Genomic DNA, 18,774 nt, shown 5'->3' on the forward strand with positions numbered 1-18,774 from the left:
ATATGTCCAGTTAAAAAAAATACACTTATTTCTCAGCCTGCACTGCAGCTCTCCCTCATTGCTCCCTTACAGCGTGGGAAATAAGGCGGTGGCACAGGGCAAATGACCAGTTTAAAAATTACCTGGACCAGTTTAAAAATTAAATCGGAGGGGGGTCAGTGTTCCACTTGACCACTAATAAAATTCAAGGGTAGCCAGAGTCCAGAAATTATCTCAGCTATTTTAATTATCCACTTCTTTAGTTTAGCAGACGACGCGCCCTGGTCAATGGTCATAGACAGGGCCGGAAATAAGCACAGGACACTGGACATTGTACAATAAAATTTTAAAATGTCCCATAATTTTTTTAAAAACTAAGGGGGTCACTGGACATTTTGACCTATAAATTTTCCTAAGTTTTGATACCTTGACTATGGAGAAGCGACACCATTTTTGCTATGTCCTATAAATTTTCCAGTCAAACAGGGGGTCACTGGACAAATGTCCTATAACAAATTTTTCTTATTTCCGGCCCTGGTCATAGACCAGTTTATTTATTCCAGACCAGGGGGGTCGCTGGCCCAATGTCCAGTTTTAAAAATATCCTTATTTCCCACCCTGCTCCCTTATGTCCTGCTCTGTAAGAACGTAGTCTGTCGGCTGCTTTTTCATATTGTCTGAACATAGCCCATTCGATCACGCGTTCCACGACCTAGTGACTTGATCACACTAAAGGCTATATTAAAATCCCGATAATTAAACTTAATTATGCAATTAATATGTTAAAATTAAGTATTTTAATTGCACTGTAAGTAATTTTGTTACTTAACTAAAGGTAATTGTTTGCAAAATGGAGCAAGAAGCGGCGCAATATGTATTTATGTTCATTGGATTTGGAAAACAAGCGCAAAGGGATTTTAAAGCCCAATTAGTCAGTTTTATATTCGAATTGGGCGGAACGTACATTGAAAATGAAAAGTATAATAATCGTTGCACACATTTCATCTGTATTCAACCTTGGCCCTGCGGAATTCAAAAATTTTTGGGAGCGTGTGCTACGGGAAAATGGGTCGTGAATCCCGAGTACGTTGAAGAGTCCCGGAAAGCGGGTAAATGGCTCGCTGAGCGAGATTTCGAATGGGGAGCCTCAAAAAGAACTACCGTCGTAAAAATCCACCCTAGTTTACCCGAATGGGTTAAAACAGCACCCAAACGTAATCGCATACGAAAACTAATCAGACATAAGCAAGATGCGGGATTACCGTTTAAAAAATGGGTCGCCTGTATCGCGCACGATGATGACGTTAAAAGATTAGCTTGCGAAGAGATTTTAAAACACGGTGGAGCCAAGATTCGAGCTTTTAATGATGAAACTCTTCAATTAACAACTCACGTTTTTTCCGAGAAAATTTCGATGAACGCTGCGTATTTGGAAAAATTTGAAGAATTGAACGTTAAATGTCTACACATTGATTTCATCCGCGATTATATCTTAAAGATTGAGAAACCCAAGGAAGACGATTATTCGATCTATAAATACAACCATGATTTGTTAAAAGCTCCGAGCGGTGAAAGCTTCGGTTACCTGAAATACAATTTTAAGACTCTGAAGTTGAAAATTGAACGGGGAAAAGTCGAAAGATATTTGAGTCGCGCTAAGCGTAGAGAAGAAATGGGGGAAGTCAGTAAATCTGCTCATGAAACTACCGAAAGCTACAAACTAGTCAAAATGGACAAATCAGCTTCGGGAAGCGCAGCTAAGGAGAAACGCAAAAAGAATAAAACGGAGTTGAAAAACCAAGTTCCCGAAAAAATGGTTGTGAAAAATAGACCAAAGAAATATTTTCCCGAAACTTCGCAGGGTAGCTCCAATAATGAACCGATTGGTACCAGTTCCACTTCCACGAAGAAAGCTAAACCTAGAAAACACTCCTCGGAATCTAAGGCTTCGCTAGATTCGGAGAATTTTGAAAACGACGTGACGAAAATGTCTACTACGAGGCAGAGAAAAGTTTCGTCACAGCAGCGTAGTTCCAGACGAAATTCAATGGAATCCCGGACGTCAGAGAAATCAGGGACACCGGAAATTGAAGCGAAAGCGAAGAAACGTCAGCTTAAAGATAACTCCAAAGAACGTAAACCCAAGAAGCCTCGAAAGAAAATGAAAACAGATATCGAGAAAGACGAATCGTTTGAAAATGAACCAACCAAGAACGAAATCTTGAAAAAGTTGTACTCAACTTCGAAGAAAATTCATTCTAAATCAGTATCGGAAGATAAAATTAAATTTAAAGAGGATCTTAGTCCAATTCCTTGTGAAAGTACGCCTGCTGAGCGTAAGACCAGAGACAGTACGCCTACAGGGCACAAGACCAGAGACAGTACGCCTACTGGGCACAAGACCAGAGACAGTACGCCTACTGGGCGCAAGACCAGAGACAGTACGCCTACTGGGCGCAAGACCAGAGACAGTACGCCTACTGGGCGCAAGACCAGAGACAGTACGCCTACTGGGCGCAAGACCAGAGACAGTACGCCTACTGGGCGCAAGACCAGAGACAGTACGCCTACTGGGCGCAAGACCAGAGACAGTACGCCTACTGAGCGCAAGACCACAGACAGTAGGCCTACTGGGCACAAGACTACAGACAGTACTCCTACTGTGCGCCAGACCACAGACAGTACGCCTACTGGGGGAAAAGCCACTGACAGTACGCCTACTAGGGGAAAAACCACAGACAGTACGCCTACTGGGGGAAAAACCACAGACAGTACGCCTACTGAGCGCCAGACCACAGACAGTACGTCTACTGAGCGCAAGACCACAGACAGTACGTCTACTGAAGGCAAGACCACAGACAGTACGTCTACTGGGCACAAGACCACAGACAGTACGTCTACTGACCGTAAGACCACAGACAGTACGCCTCCTGAGCGCCAGACCACAAACAGTACGCCTCCTGAGCGCCAGACCACAAACAGTACACCTACTGAGCCCCAGACCACAGACAGTACGCCTACTGAGCCCCAGACCACAGACAGTACGCCTACTGAGCCCCAGACCACAGACAGTACGCCTACTGGGCACCAGACCACAGACAGTACGCCTACTGAGCGCCAGACCACAGACAGTACGCCTACTGAGCGCAAAACCACAGACAGTACTGTCAAAGATGAGGAGAACGTTACTGAAACTGATGGTACCGTCGCTATGAAACATAAACCTGGACAAAAGAGCAGATACAAACGTGGCGAGTACACTAAACAACGTAGAGGACGCAAACCTCGAAAGATAAATAAGAAGGCATCGTCCCAAGATGATGGAAGTATCCTCGAAGACACGCAGAGTTCTATCATGGACATGAGTGAACTTAGAAGCCAAGAAAGCGCGGATGAAAGTACACTCAATGATGAGAAAGAAGATAAATTAACGCAAGAACTCCCAGTAATGGTTGAACAAGCAGACTCTAAAACCTTACCGCATCAGGATGCCGAAAGTGAACTCAAACATACCAAAGATCACAAAGACAGTACAAAGATTAAAACTGCGTTCAAAAAAGTATCCAAAGATGATACTAACAAGTCTAAGATTAAAACAGTACGCAAAAGTAATAGTACTTTGCGTACTAAAGAAAAACCTGTTGAAACAGAACCAATTGATTCCGATAAAGGTTCTCACACGGACGGTGACTTTGATGAGAAAGTTGAGAAGCACTTGGACATAAGTCAACAATCAAGTAAAAGATGTAGAGACTCTGACGAGGATGACAGCACACACTCAAACAAACGTTTAAGAGCAGAATCTGTCGAGTTGAAATCTTTGGAAGATGACAGTCTTAACCATTCGACCTCTTTGGATCTTGATGACGAAGTACTTAGCCCTGAAATCGACGCGTCACCAACAACTGCGGACGCGGAAATGCCACTGGAACTGTTTGACCACATTAGGGAATCCATGAAAAAAGAATTCCCCCGAATTTTTCTATGGGAAACCGAATTCCATAAGATATGCAAGAACAAGTACATCGCGCCTGAAGAACACTCGGATGTAGAAATGCCCAATGCCATAACGGAACTCTTTAACAGTTGCATCGACCAGTATAAACTAGAACACGCCATTGACTTCTTCTTGTCAGTCTCGTCGCACGGATGGTATCCCCATCCCAAAGTCTTGAACAAAATTATTCAGTTCTTGATCCTAAACCCCGAAGATCCAAACTCGACGGATAAAGTCAGCATTTTATTGAACACCATAAGCACCAAGCAACCGGCCTTAACACCGTGCGTAAGCGACGCCTACGTTAAAGCCTTGTGTCCATACCCGAATGGCTTCAGCGTATCACCTTGGAACACCTTAGCCATGATCATCAGCTCGTGCGTCCTCAATCAAGTCAATTGCCGCATTCTTTTCAAGTTCTACCTTGATGTCTTCGAGCAGGATTTCGTAGCGTTCTTACGCAGGACTACTGATCCCTGTAACGATTTACGTATGAAGCGGGTCACTTGTCCCGCGTTGGTGCAGATATTTTGGGCCAACGCTACCGTTGGTTGCATCACGCAACCTTTAGAGGAACTCTTTCAGTTTGTGTACCAATCTGTGACGCAAAGCGATAGCGACGAATCTTTTCATTACCTTATCACCTTGTTAGGACTGGTCGCCGAATGCATCAGGTTATCCGATTCTAACTGTCTAACCATCGGCATTACCGGTTTTAAATGCAAGGAATTGGTTCGAAGCATTTTCGAAAAATGTCAGCTTTCCGAGATGGATATCGCGAAGTCCTATAAATTCGTCTGTTCCTTGAAACCTTCGTGGTTACAAACGCTGCTGACCTCCGAGCTGATAACGAAACTACCATTTTTAACTCTATCGCAAACGAGAATGGCCGAACCTTTAAGTCTATCGAAGATTTTGGAGTGTTACATGAGCCCGGTTGGACCAAGGTCTCCGCGGAACGAAGGGGGAGAGAATAAACTAGGGTCAAAGTGGAAAGATTCGCCAGAATCTCCGTTGAAAGCCACGGTAATAAATAGACGTAATCGGCGAGGAGAGACTAGACTTCACGTGGCTTGCATGGAAAATCAGCCGGAGAAACTTAAAAAGTTGCTAGATGTACCGGGAGTTGATGTCAATATCAGGGATTACGCTGGTTGGACGCCTTTACACGAAGCTTGTAACGGCGGCTTTGAAGAATGCGTTTCCTTGCTTTTGAAGTACAATCCAGGTAATGTTGTAGTGCTTTAACCTTAAGATCAGCTTTTATGTTATTTTACGCGTCTCCCCGTGAGTTTTTCACGACCAATCTGAGGGTAAGCCCCCTTTTTTTTTGCTGCACTAATTAGTTTCGGCGCTATAGCCCTATTAGATTTAAGTTCGGCTAAGCCTTGGTGTTTCGTTTGGACCACTCTCGGTACTTTTTCGCTGCCCTTTGCTCTCTCCCCTAGTCGCGTTTTTTTCTGGTTTCCCCCATTACCACGATGCCTCGACAAAGTAAAGCCATAGATAATATACACAAGGATCGGAAGGTATGCCTTCCGTAGTGTATCTCTCTTTGCCGCGCCTGTGCGGGGGGGGGGGGCGCACGCCAAACTTCTGCAGTTGACTTCCGCTTCTGCGCAGACGAGGTCTGCCTGCTCGTTTTTCGTGCACGACTCGCCGTACGCATGCGCTGGTTTCTGGAAGTAGAACCTACCCAGTTTGTACAAAGCGCGGCAAGCTCTCCCCCGACCTTCTGATCCTGATGTTTATTATCTATGGTAAAGCGAGCTCCCAGCCATCCACTACGGAAGTTACAGGTCATTCCCTTGGAGGTGACTCCACTGGCTCTGCTCAAAATGTAACCCGTTCCTGAAACTCTCCTTCCCCGCTATACAAGACAAGATAGCTGCCCTTGAGACGACCATATAGCAACTTTTCGCGCCTCTGTCCAAGACCTTGCCTTCCGACTGAAAAGCCTCCAGTCGGCCTGCGACTCTAACCAAGCCCGCCTCAACACTGCCACGACAGCCTTTCCTCAGCCGAGGAGGACACCTTGCAGGGCTCATTCCAGGATCTCACTCAGGGGATAGATAATCTAGACACGTCAATCTCCACCTTTAAGCCAGATTTCAAGGACAATTTTAAATCATTTGAGGCATCCCTGCTAGTCCTACACTCGGTGGTTAATTTTGCAGGACTTCCATCTTTCTATTTAGTCTATACTAAGCCTCACCAGGCGTCACTTCATGGCAAGCTCTCAGTAACCAGTCAGAAACTTATGGCACATATCTTAAGGCCCGTTCAGACGACACTCTTTTTCTCGCTACGCTCGCTGTGCTGAGCTCATCAGATTTTCTGGCTTCACCAGCCTCTAGAAAATGCACTGTTCACACGGCCAAAATTTTCTCATTCTTGATCTCGGCAAAGCGAGAAAAAAAGTTGAAAATATTCAACTTTTTTTCTCTCTTTGCTCGGCACAGCCAATAGAATGTTTCCGAAATGACGTCATTCTTTGTTGTGTAGTCTGCTACTCTGTAGAAATGTGTTTTCTTCGGTTTCATTAGTCCGAATCTCTTGAAATTTTACTGATAAGTATATTGAATGATTTTAAATTATCGTGCAAAGTTTTAAAACGATTAGTTGTTTTCCAAAAAATTCATTAAAGTTTTATTTATGCATAATTAAAACCTTTTTTTTAAGAAAAGAACTATTCGTTTTAAAACTTTGCACGATAATTTATAACCCTTCGATATATATCTCATTAAAATTTCAAGGGATTTGAACCAGCGAAACCGAAGAAAACACCTTTCCACATAGAAGCAGACTACACAACAAAGAATGACGTCATTTCGGAAGCATTCTATTGGCTGTGCCGAGCAAAGAGAGAAAAAAAGTTGAATTTTTTCAACTTTTTTTCTCGCTTTGCCGAGATCAAGAATGAGAAATTTTTGGCCGTGTGAACAGTGCATTTTCTAGAGGCTGGTGAAGCCAGAAAATCTGATGAGCTCAGCACAGCGAGCGTAGCGAGAAAAAGAGTGTCGTCTGAACGGGCCTTAAAAGCCTTACTTTGGTACTCGTACCAATTAGAGGCCACCAATTAGAAGCTCGATCTCTACCAGTAAATGAAACTCAAAGGAAAAACTTTCTTTATAGGGAACAAGAACGCGTCTCAGCGTGTAAAGAAAGACCCAGTTGACTTGATGGCTAAAAGCAACGACGGGACGACACCTATGCACGACGCCATTTGCAATGACCATGTTGACGTTGTTCGATGCCTTTTGGAGAGGGGAGGCTTGGCGTTACTTAACATCAAGTCAAACAATGGCTTCACGCCCATGGATCAGATAAAAAGCAGTCGCATGAAGGACTTGATCAGAACATTCACTGATGAAAATCACTGTGATCACAAACTTTCAAACACCCATAGACAGGGTTAGTTTTAGTTCATCAGGGAACATAACTGATTATACCTTAAAAGAACGACCTTTTTCTAAATATAAAAGGAATTAAATGATCTCTTATTACAATATGATAATTAGCATTTAATTGGTCTTAAAATCAAGGACTACTGCGCCATCCGCCATTGCTTAAGTGGCGTCTGCTAAATCGATCCTCATACGCGCGTGATCGAGTGGGCTATGCCCTACCTTACCCAGGGTGGGGAAATAAGCATTTTCTTTTAAACTGGACATTAGGCCAGCGACCCCTATGGTCTGGAATAAATAAACTGGTCCATGACCATTGAACAGGGCATGTCCTCTGCTAAACAAAAGAAGCGGGTAATTGAAATACTTGAGTTCATGTCTGGACTCTAGTTACCCTTGTAACCCTTGTATTTTCTTAGTGGTCCCTTTTACCACTGACCCCCCCTTCCGATTTAATATTTAAACTGGACCCAGGCAATTTTTAAACTGACCATTTGACCTGTGCCCAGACTTAGAAATAAGGATAATTTTTAAACTAGTCCTTGGGACCAGTGACCCCCCTAGTGTCCTAAATAATAAACTGGTCTCCGGAGTGGTCCCAGCCTTTGTTCTCCTATAGATTTGCAATTAATAAACTGGTCCCGAGGACCAGTAACCCCCACTTTTTGAATTAAAGAACTAGTCCAAGCAATTAATAAACTGGTTTTGGACCAGAGGAAGTGTGCTATTTCCCAGACTGCCTGTGCCACCGCCTGCCCTTACTCCTCTCAGCCTGTGAGAATTCAACCAATCTTGTAAGGTTAAGTGGTTCGATTTAGCAGACGCCATTAAAGCAATAGCGGGTGGCGCAGTAGTCCTTGATTACTTTTAAGACTAATTAAATGTACTAATTATCATATTGTAATAAGAGATCATTTCTGTTTTAATATTTAATTCCTTTCATATTTAGAAAAAAAGGCCGTTCTTTTAAGGTATAATCAGTTATGTCACGTGACCTTTTCCTTCAACTAAACTTTTCAGGTTTCCCAAGTGGAATCCGAAGCCTTGAGAAAGAGAACACGCCCATAACTACAGCTGATTCTCCAATCAACGAAATCCCCGAGTTTTCTCATCAAACGTACGAAATCTCGTCGTATTTGAGTCTTTTGCGCATTCTAGTCAAGTCTTACTTAAAAATGACGAAATTGCCGCAAATCGATGGCGGATTAAAACGCGTTTTAAAATCACTGCAACGAGAAGCAACTTTTGAAAATCAGATGGAGTTGCTAGAAGATTGTTTAAAGTTCACGAAAGAGGGAAAGATTTCCGAAAAGAAGCTAAGCAATTACACGAATGATTTGAAATGTTATCAAGGATTCAGGCGTAAAGTTGAGGAGCGGGAATCGGCGATTATCGAATTTGCCTCCAATGATAATAAACGCGAATCGGAAAATGAGATGCAGCTTCTTTTAATGTTTCTATAATCACTGTACCGCAGCTATTTTAATTTTAATACACAATGTTAATAAAAACTGTTCACACAATCAGCCAGTTTTAATTATTGTCTGATGGCCATTTTGAAAGATGGCGGCATCTTTAACGGGGTTCGTATGGAACATGGTAAGCCTGTACAAGTCAGGGATTTAAAGTTTCTTCCTAAAAAGTCAGGGATAGGTCAGCGATTTCGTTTGGTATATCAAACAAAGATTGCTTCGATCAATGATGAATATGTGCTACAGGTGTCACCATAAAGTGGCCTCTGTATTGCGCCATTGTATTTGTATAAGAAGTAGCTTCTATTTTTATGACATAGGGGGCGTCCTTTACCGTTCCGTACTGTACTACCTAATCGCTGAGGATGCTGGGAGGACTACGGTGCCATCCGTAGGTGGGGGTAGAAGTATATAATACGGTCAATCTCTTCGAGAGAAGTGTACAACAAAGCGGGGAAATTGTAACATGATTCTTCCCAACATCATCAAAACATTCGGAGTGCTCAAGGTTACTAAACCGAATCACATTAGCGATAAATAGTTCCCCCTCATCATTACTCTATTAGCGTATAACCATTTGCAAGGCGCATGCATGCGCTTGTGGATTTTTGTCCAACGTCAAGACAATCAATGTTTGTGTGTTGATTGCTGGGGATTTAGTACCAAACAGTTATAGAATTCACGATGCCCATCTGAAGTGTGATGATAAGGGTTAGCTTGGGCCTTGGGAAGAACTATGTTAATTTACCAAAGCATTAAGAGGATACTGAGCATCATCCTTTTATTATCCCCTTATGATAATATGTTTCTATTCTACAAACCGACGTCACTATCGCTATTTTTCAAGCGTCAACAATGCGCCATATGTTGGTTTAAATTTTATCTTTCAAGTACAAGAAATTAATTTCGATCATTTCCATAAAAGTTTTGACTTAACAATGAAAACGAAGGAAAATTTGATGTAAACAAAATTGTCAAAGCAAAATTAATGTCCTTTTGTGTAAGAAGCCAACATTTACATATAAATAGGGTTTGGTATCAACTATAGTTTACGGTATTTCAACCACTGACCATGAAAGGATTCGCAGTTCTCGCGCTTTTGGCCGCATTGGCTTTCGTCAATTGTAAGTACTAAGTACAATGTTTTTTTCTTGGGATTAATTTTAACTCAGTTGCAAACAGTGTAATTATCGAAGACAAACTCCATCGCAATAGCATAAATTTATAAGGTATGTTCCATATAAGTTTGTCACTGGCTACTGAGAGTATGTCATGAAGTGAGGTAGGTAGGTCATAGATTCAGGGTAAAGCGACACCTTGTGAGGTGAGGCGCTGTCAAAGGCTTAGTAATGTAGACTAGATAGGAAGATGGACTGCAAAAATGAACCGAGTGTAGTCAATTCTCGCTTCCGTCGTTCTCGAACTAGCTCGAGCTGTAAGTCTCTAGCATTACGATGTATTGGAAGTATCGTCATACTTATGGAACATATCTTATAAACTTATAATAATTGTGGATAAACTTCGACGTAACTAAGAGGGAAAGACACGGGGGTAAGAACTTTGCCTTCCGTCTCGCTTCTTAGCGCCTGCGCTGTAGGCAATTGGGGAGAGTCTGACTATCACCCTCTAATGTCCCGATACTGAGGGTTACAAAATGTCATAGAAATTATACACTCTAAATTGATTGCTGATAAAACCATCCCATGATACTTTGGTCCTCTCACACTCCCTTTTTGAACACCCTATACAGGGTGTTTTTGAAAAGTCCATCACAAATTAAGGAGCGTGTTTATTGGACCAAACTGAGTGAAAGGTATCAAAGAACATGGGGTCTACAACATTTAGTTTCGGAGATATGGCCCCCCAAACATTTGCCCCAAAAACGAGAAAATATCCCAAAATGTGGAGTAAGGGTTATTACCATTACCCAACTTGTTTCGAAGTCATAGACAATTTCAATAGCCTTGAATTTGAGAAACACTACTGTAACTTTAGATAGCAGAAGGGTATAAATGGGTAGAAGTACGCGTACGGCGGTAATGTAAAGCTAATACCAAGTGTCATAGTGTTTTAAGATTTCTCAGCACCCAGTAAAATGGTTGCGATTGAAGGTTGTGTTTTGTTCATTACGTTAGTGTTTGATGTGTCACAGAGAAAACGCCATGATACGATCCCAATGTAAATGTACTTTTTATTGGTTCTTAATTCTTAATCTGTAACAAATAACTACTACAAGAATTGTTCAAAGTGTTCACCACCCGCGTTAAGGCAAACTTGAACACGCCTTACAAACGATTCCCTAACACGTTGCAAAATGCCTGGAGTATCGCCAATAGTTTGACAGGCATTAACGATTCGTCGACGAAGCTCTTCCACATCAGGTACTTCACTCTGATAAACTATGTCCTTCAAGTGGCCCCAAAGGAAGAATTCGCACGGGTTAAGGTCGGGTGATCGAGCAGGTCATTCCACGGGTCCACCTCGACCTATCCACCGAAAAGGGAACGTCGCGTTAAGGTGAGCCCTGACAGCGAGACTGAAATGTGGTGGTGCACCGTCATGCATGAACCACATTCTGCGTACTAAACCTAAGGGCACGTCGTCAAGTAATTCCGGTAAAACGTCTTGTAAGAATTGTAGGTACGCCTCACCGTTTAACCTGGGCCGAATATGCGGATATGAACCTAATGTATGGACGAGCCGAGGGGAATGCTGCTGCAGCTGTACGTTTTTATCAGGAAAGATTTCCGCAAAGACGCTTACCAAACCGACTGACGTTCGAGGCTGTGGACAGACGTTTACGACAGGACGGATGAATCCAACCGGCTGGACCTCAACCTAGAGAGCAAGAAGTCCCAGAGGCCGTAGAAGACGAAGTCCTTACTATTTTCGAGGACGAACCAGCAGCAAGTACCCGCCAGGTGGGTAAGCGATTAGGCTTTGGTCACGTGCTCGTGTGGAAAATCCTCAAAAGTCACCAGTTTCATCCTTACCATTTTCAAAAGGTTCAAGGTTTGAATCCCGCGGTCTACCCACGACGCATGGCGTTTTGCCAGTGGTTTCAGCCTCAGATAAACGCCATTGTTTTCCCGCGTAGTCTGTTAGTCACAGACGAAGCTATCTTTTCGCGAGATGGTATTATTAACCTGCATAATAAGCATCAATGGTCCCCAAGAAACCCTCACGCAACGTTCGTTAAATCTCACCAAGTACAATTTAGTTTAAACGTGTGGTGCGGTATTGTAGGTGAAAATTTAATTGGACCGTATTTTCTACAGCCCAGGTTAAACGGTGAGGCGTACCTACAATTCTTACAAGACGTTTTACCGGAATTACTTGACGACGTGCCCTTAGGTTTGGTGCGCAGAATGTGGTTCATGCATGACGGTGCACCACCACATTTCAGTCTCGCTGTCCGAGCTCACCTTAACGCGACGTTCCCTTTTCGGTGGATAGGTCGAGGTGGACCCGTGGAATGACCTGCTCGATCACCCGACCTTAACCCGAGCCATTTCTTCCTTTGGGGCCACTTGAAGGACATAGTTTATCAGAGTGAAGTACCTGATGTGGACGAGCTTCGTCGACGAATCGTTAATGCCTGTCAAACTATTCGCGATACTCCAGGCATTTTGCAACGTGCTAGGGAATCGTTTGTAAGGCGTGTTCAAGTTTGCCTTAACGCGGGTGGTGAACACTTTGAACAATTCTCGTAGTAGTTATTTGTTACAGATTAAGAATGAAGAACTAATAAAGAATACATTTACATTGGGATCGCATCATGGCGTTTTCTCTGTGACACATCAAACACTAACGTAATGAACAAACACAACCTTCAATCGCAACCATTTTACTGGGTGCTGAGAAATCTTAAAACACTATGACACTTGGTATTAGCTTTACATTACCGCCGTACGCGTACTTCTACCCATTTATACCCTTCTGCTATCTAAAGTTACAGTAGTGTTTCTCAAATTCAAGGCTATTGAAATTGTCTATGACTTCGAAACAAGTTGGGTAATGGTAATAACCCTTACTCCACATTTTGGGATATTTTCTCGTTTTTGGGGCAAATGTTTGGGGGGCCATATCTCCGAAACTAAATGTTGTAGACCCCATGTTCTTTGATACGTTTCACTCAGTTTGGTCCAATAAACACGCTCCTTAATTTGTGATGGACTTTTCAAAAACACCCTGTATAATGGCTTCGATTAGCTAAGTCATCACGATCTTCGATTAATGCTTATGTTCCGATTAATTGCAGGTCAAGATGAGGTAGAGCCATCAAACGATTCTACTGATTCTACTGCTCAGCAAGAAACTACTACGGCTGCAGCAAACCCAGAAACTACTACGGCTGCTGAATCGCAAGATGCTAGTACGGCTGCTGCAACAACCGAGAAACCCTTAAGTGACCGAGACAGATGTCGTGAAGCTTTTGGTCTTCAAAAAGACGATGGAATGCCATTTACTATTACAAAAGTAGGTTTAAAATCATGTCATTTTCAGATTAGGAAATAAAATTCCTCAGAAACCAGTTTTCAACTTAACAGCATAAGTTCATAAGCTATGTTGGCCATAAGTTTGTTACTGGTTACAAACTAGAGCAGGTCATGAAGTGACGTAGGTCATAGGTTCTCGTAAACCGACGCCTGGTGGGTGAGGCGCCGTCAAAGGGGGCTTAGTAATGCAGACTAAATAGGACCTAGATGGAAGTCCTGCAAAAAAACCATCGAGTGTAGAACTTCAATTCTCGCTTCCGTCGTTCTCGAACTAGCTCGAGTTGTAAACCTCTCAACTGGTGCGCAGCTGCCTTGATCTGCTAGCGCGACTGGCATCCTGCAACAGGGTTCTGTTGTACTGGGTGCCAGGGCATAGCGGATATCATGGCAATGAGCAAGCCGATAGATTTGCGAAAAGGGGTGCGGAGGCCAAGCTCTTGGTACCTGAACCGGCCGTCCCCATCCCCTACAGGCACGTCAAACGGTGTCTGCATGACAGGTTGACTGTCATACAAAAACAGCTCTGGCATAACATGGAGGGCGAGAGACAGACAAAACTGTTAATCAATGGTCCCTGCAAGTCTCGTGCTAGAGACCTAATTTCGCTCAGCAGATGGGATATTAGGCTGGCCACCGGTCTTCTGACCGGGCACTGTCGGCTTAATAGGCACCTCCATCTGCTGGGTTTTGCCGACGACCCTCTCTGTAGGTCGTGTCAGGAGAAGGAAGAAACATCCGCTCACGTACTTTGCGAGTGCGACTGCTTCGCCTCGCTTAGACTAGAATATTTTGATTCACACACTTTGGAACCCTCGCGGGTCTCCTCTATTACGGTGGAGCGAATTCTTCGCTACGCTGTGGCCACGGGTCTATTCAAGGCCTGAATAAGTGGGAGCACAATATGCCTTTTGGCATCGGTGCAAGGGCGCGAGCCCCCCTACTCACTAATAATAATAATAATATAAACCTCTAGCATTACGAAGTATAGGAACATATCTTTTAACTTATGGTAAAACGGTTTGCGTTGAGGGTTGGTTATCAGTCAGTCAGGAATTTGAGTTACATTACCGTTGAATTTGTAAGTTTTGTAAAAATTAACTACGTATACTTTTTAGACCAAATGTGCGACTGTTTGCTCCTTTTTGTTCTGGAGCCAAAGAATTCCTGAGAACGAAGGCCAAGATTGCGAAATTTCCGGTGTATGTATAATTATATTTTCACTATTTAATAAGAGAGGCCTTTTGGCATTGGAATCGACATTTTATGCCATATTCTTTTTATTTCAAGTGGTTTGGCAGGAAAAGTCCTGGAAAGTGCGCTAAAGGACAGTGTGAAAAAGACGGCCGCCGGAGATAAATTTCTACCATTTATTAAGTCAAACCATGTTAACACGAAACTATATATATATAATTTTGGTTTCAAATAAATTTTGAGCAGCATTAATAACACGTGTTCATTCATTGCAACGTCATTAGTCTATAATGAAGTATCTCATAATGAGAATTAAGAGGCGTTCAGAAAATTTGAAGGAGAGAGGGATGGAGTGGTAACCCCGAAACCTATAACGTTGCCTTTGTACCCCCATACGCAACGGCACCGTATTCCTCCCAGCATCCTCAGCGGTTAGGTCATAGAGACTATAAACCCCAAGGAGTGGCAGGTCCCCCGCTCTACAAGCGCAAATAATGATGTTGCTCCTAAATTGGTACATGAGAGCTTCCGGCCCGTTTAATTTTGCTTAGCGGAAGTCGCCCTGTACCAGGAAAAAAGGGGCAACAAGTTGAGGCATTCCTTCCACTCCTTGGGGTTTATAGTCTCTATGGTTAGGTAGGGTTGTACAGTACGGAATTGTGAAGGAGGACGCCCCTCTGTCTTAAAAATAGAATCAAACAAATACAATGGCGCTAAGCCACAGCACTTATCAATCGCCTACCAAAAGGTAGGGGCGTGCGCGAGGTACACTGGGAGAGTACGGAATGTTGTTCTGAGTAGTACAATTGTACTTTTTTAGTACATTTTAAAGTTTTCAGTACTAAAAGTACCTACGATTTGATGTTTTAAAGTACATTTTCAAATTCCATTTTTTAACATTAGCGTCTATGGGACGAACATTGCGCTGCTAGATGGCGTCAAAAACCTTTCGTGTACTTTTTTAGCACATTTTAAAGAAGTATATAATACGTCGATCTTTTCGAGAGAAGTGTACTGCACAAACCCGGGTAATTGTAACATGATTCTTCCCAACATCATCAAAACATTCAGAGTGCTCAAGGTTACTAAACCGAATCACATACGCGATAAATAGTTCCCTCATCATTACTCTATAGTGTGCTACCACGAAGCTAGGGGGGAAAAACTGTGACGTCAATATTGGGTCCCGAATTTGTATTGCCCAAGCTGACGACGTCTCGCGACTGCCAATATGGTCGCCTGAAAATAAGGTAAGAGATAAGAGCATGTGACGTCACTACAAAGTTCGTGGTAACACACTTAGCGCTTAAGTATTTGCCAAAACGCATGCGGTTGTGAATTTTTGTCCCACCTCAAGACAATCAAGGTTTGTGGGTTGATTGCTGGGGATTTAGTACCACCAAACAGTTATAGAATTCACCCTAGCACGGTACGATGCCCATCTGAACTTCTGAAGTGTGATGATAAGGGTTAGCTTGGGCAAGAACTATGTTAATTTACCGAAGCATTAAGAGGATACAGAGTATCATCCTTTATTATCCCCTTCTGATAATATGTATCTATTCTACAAACCGACGTCACTATCGCTATTTTTCAAGCGTCAACAATGCGCCATATGTTGGTTTAAATTTTATCTTTCAAGTACAAGAAATTAATTTCGATCATTTCAATAAACGTACGTTTGACTTAACAATGAAAACGAAGGAAAATTTGAAGTAAACAAAATTGTCAAAGCAAAATTAATGTCCTTTTGTGTATGAAGCCAACATTTACATATAAATAGGGTATGCTAGCAACTATAGTTTACGGTATTTCAACCACTGACCATGAAAGGATTCGCAGTTCTCGCGCTTTTGACCGCATTGGCTTTCGTCAATTGTAAGTACAATGATTTTACTTGGGGCTTAATTTTAACTTAGGGGCAAACAATGTAATTACCGAAGACAAACTCCATCGCAATAGCATAAATTCATAAGATATGTTCACCATAAGTTTGTCACTGGTTACTGAGAGTATGTCATGAAGTGAGGGAGGGAGGTCATAGATTCAGGGTAAAGCGACACCATGTGAGGCCAGGCGCTGTCAAAGGCTTAGTAATGTAGACTAAATAGGAAGATGGACTGCAAAAATTAACCGAGTGTAGTCAAATTCTCGCTTCCGTCGTTCTCGAACTAGTTCGAGCTGTAAGCCTCTAGCATTACCAATTGTAGGTAGTATCATACTTATGGAACATATCTTATAAACTAAATAATTGTCGATAAACTTCGATGTAACTAAGAGGGACAGACACGGGGGTAAGAACTTTGCCTTCCGCCTCGCTTCTTAGCGCCTGCGCTGTAGGCAATTAAGGGAATTTCGGACCATTAACCCCCTATTGTCCCGATACTGAGGGTTGCAAAATGTCATAGAAATTACACTCAAAATTAACGACACGTCGGCGATCCTACCCTATAGGTGCCGCCTGCCCCGTGTCCGCCGGAGGTGACTTGCCCCCACACCCCTTCCGTCACCTCCCAAGTAAACCTCATTTCCGTCCCTGCTTAAACACATACTGAACCCTGACTAATCGCATCCTTGTCGCGGACGTATGTGCCCTACTTACATTGAAACCTCCACAATACACTCAAAATTAATTGCCGATAAAACCATCCCATGATACTTTGGTCCTCTCACACTCCTTTTTTGAATACCCTGTATAATGGCTTCGATTTGCTAAAGTCATCACGATCTTCGATTAATGCTTACGTTCCGATAAATTGCAGGTCAAGATGAGGTAGAGCCATCAAATGATTCTACTGCTCAGCAAGAAACTACTACGGCTTCTGCAACAACCAAGAAATTCATAAGTGACCTAGACAGATGTCGTGAAGCTTTTGGTCTTCAAAAAGACGAACCAATGCCATTTCCTATTACAAAAGTAGGTTTAAAATCATGTCATTTTCAGATTAGGAAATAAAATTCCTCAGAAACCAGTTTTTATCTTAACACATAGCAACATAAGTTCATAAGATATTTTGGCCATAAGTTTGTCAGTGGTTACAAACTGTAGCTTGGCATGAAGTGACGTAGGTCATAGATTCGAGGTAAAGCGACGCCTGGTGGGTGAGGCGCCGTCAAAGGCTTAGTAATGCAGACTAAATAGGACCTAGATGGAAGTCCTACAAAATTAACACCGAGTGTAGAACTTCAACTCTCGCTTGTCGAAGTTGTCGTTCTCCCTCGAACCAGCTCGAGCTGTAAGTCTCTAGCATTACGAAGTATAGGAACATATCTTTTAACTTATGGTAAAACGGTTTGGGTTGAGGGTAGGTTATCAGTCAGTCAGGAATTTGAGTTACATACATATAGATTAACGTGGAATTTGTAAGTTGTGTAAAAATTAACAACGTACTTTTTAGACCAAATGTGCGACTGTTTGCATCTATTTCACGCGGAGCCGAAGAATTCCTGAGAACGAAGGCCAAGATTGCGAATATTCCGACGTACGTATAATAATTCCATTTTCACTATTTAAAGGGGCTAACCGGAGCTGTTGGGGTGAGGGGGGGGTCAAACTGTTGGTTAGCATAGTGCTTACCCGCCCACCGCGACGGTGGCGCCATTCCTTATGGCCAAAGAGCTGGGTGTTTTCCCCCTGAACTAAGGGCAGACTGCCTCGGGAGAGGTCCGGTTAGCCCCTTTAAGGAAGGCCAAAATAATGGAATCGACATTTTATGCCATATTTGTTTTAATATTTCAAAGTGGGTTTGGAGGAAAAGACCTGGAAAGTGCGCTAAAGGACAGTGTATACAAACCGGCCGTCGGAGATAAGTTTCTACCATTCAATAAGCCAAACCATGTTAACATGAAACAATCTATATATATATATATAATTTTGGTTTCAAATAAATTTTGAGCAGCATTAATAACACGTGTTCATTCATTGCAACGTCATTAGTCTATAATGGAGTATTTCATAATGAAAACTTGAAGGAGACAGGGATGGAGTGGTACCCCCGAAACTTATAACGTTGCCCTTGTCCACCCCACCTACGGAACGGCACCGTAGTCCTCCCAGCATGCTCAGCGGTTAGGTAGGGTCGTACAGTACGGAATTGTGAAGGAGGACGCCCCTCTGTCTTAAAAATAGAAGCTATCTGCCTAGTTCTCACACAAATACAATGGCGCTAAGCCACAGCGCTTAGAAATCGCCTACCAAGGGTAGGGGCGGGCGCGAGGTACACTGGGAG

General features: G+C 42.8%; 4 protein-coding genes across 8 annotated transcripts in view; all 4 read left to right on the forward strand.

The window, feature by feature from the left end:
* Urm1 (Ubiquitin-related modifier 1) overlaps nt 1-18,774 on the forward strand; it is a 33,947-nt gene that overhangs the window by 2,355 nt on the left and 12,818 nt on the right. The gene's annotated exons all lie outside the window — the stretch shown is intronic.
* On the forward strand, nt 578-8,909 carry LOC149647267 (uncharacterized). The gene is made up of 3 exons (XM_089850156.1): nt 578-5,204; nt 7,112-7,390; nt 8,404-8,909. The coding sequence occupies exons 1-3, from the start codon at nt 830-832 to the stop codon at nt 8,844-8,846; spliced, it is 5,097 nt and encodes a 1,698-aa protein (XP_089706282.1). The 5' UTR covers nt 578-829; the 3' UTR covers nt 8,847-8,909.
* On the forward strand, nt 9,680-18,453 carry LOC149647268 (uncharacterized). Of its 4 annotated transcripts, XM_089850154.1 has the most exons (5): nt 15,934-16,260; nt 16,329-16,423; nt 17,308-17,462; nt 17,944-18,027; nt 18,287-18,453. In XM_089850154.1, the coding sequence occupies exons 2-5, from the start codon at nt 16,372-16,374 to the stop codon at nt 18,353-18,355; spliced, it is 360 nt and encodes a 119-aa protein (XP_089706280.1). In that variant the 5' UTR covers nt 15,934-16,260; nt 16,329-16,371; the 3' UTR covers nt 18,356-18,453. The 4 variants fall into 4 exon arrangements, with proteins under 4 accessions (XP_089706278.1, XP_089706281.1, XP_089706280.1 ...); XM_089850152.1 differs by lacking the exons at nt 15,934-16,260; nt 16,329-16,423; nt 17,308-17,462; nt 17,944-18,027; nt 18,287-18,453 and adding exons at nt 9,680-9,979; nt 13,117-13,334; nt 14,470-14,553; nt 14,642-14,800; XM_089850155.1 differs by lacking the exons at nt 15,934-16,260; nt 16,329-16,423 and adding an exon at nt 9,703-9,979.
* LOC149647269 (uncharacterized) lies at nt 11,455-13,037 on the forward strand. Of its 2 annotated transcripts, none has more exons than XM_089850149.1 (2): nt 11,455-11,780; nt 11,861-13,037. In XM_089850149.1, exon 2 carries the CDS (start codon nt 11,897-11,899, stop codon nt 12,332-12,334), a length of 438 nt encoding a protein of 145 aa, XP_089706275.1. In that variant the 5' UTR covers nt 11,455-11,780; nt 11,861-11,896; the 3' UTR covers nt 12,335-13,037. The 2 variants fall into 2 exon arrangements, with proteins under 2 accessions (XP_089706275.1, XP_089706274.1); XM_089850148.1 differs by having other exon boundaries at nt 11,455-11,776.

The sequence above is a fragment of the Phalangium opilio genome, unplaced genomic scaffold (assembly GCF_054372755.1).
Source record: "Phalangium opilio isolate 3A_F unplaced genomic scaffold, DU_Popi_V2 ptg000089l_1, whole genome shotgun sequence".
Classification (NCBI taxonomy): domain Eukaryota; kingdom Metazoa; phylum Arthropoda; class Arachnida; order Opiliones; family Phalangiidae; genus Phalangium; species Phalangium opilio.

Coding starts and splice junctions, on each gene's coding strand:
- LOC149647267 (XM_089850156.1), top strand. CDS start 830: ATGGAGCAAGAAGCGGCGCAATATGTATTTATGTTCATTGGATTTGGA. Junction 5,205..7,111: donor GCTTTTGAAGTACAATCCAG/GTAATGTTGTAG, acceptor CTTTCTTTATAG/GGAACAAGAACGCGTCTCAG. Junction 7,391..8,403: donor TTCAAACACCCATAGACAGG/GTTAGTTTTAGT, acceptor TAAACTTTTCAG/GTTTCCCAAGTGGAATCCGA.
- LOC149647268 (XM_089850152.1), top strand. CDS start 9,928: ATGAAAGGATTCGCAGTTCTCGCGCTTTTGGCCGCATTGGCTTTCGTC. Junction 9,980..13,116: donor CGCATTGGCTTTCGTCAATT/GTAAGTACTAAG, acceptor GATTAATTGCAG/GTCAAGATGAGGTAGAGCCA. Junction 14,554..14,641: donor AAGATTGCGAAATTTCCGGT/GTATGTATAATT, acceptor TTTTATTTCAAG/TGGTTTGGCAGGAAAAGTCC.
- LOC149647269 (XM_089850149.1), top strand. CDS start 11,897: ATGGCGTTTTGCCAGTGGTTTCAGCCTCAGATAAACGCCATTGTTTTC.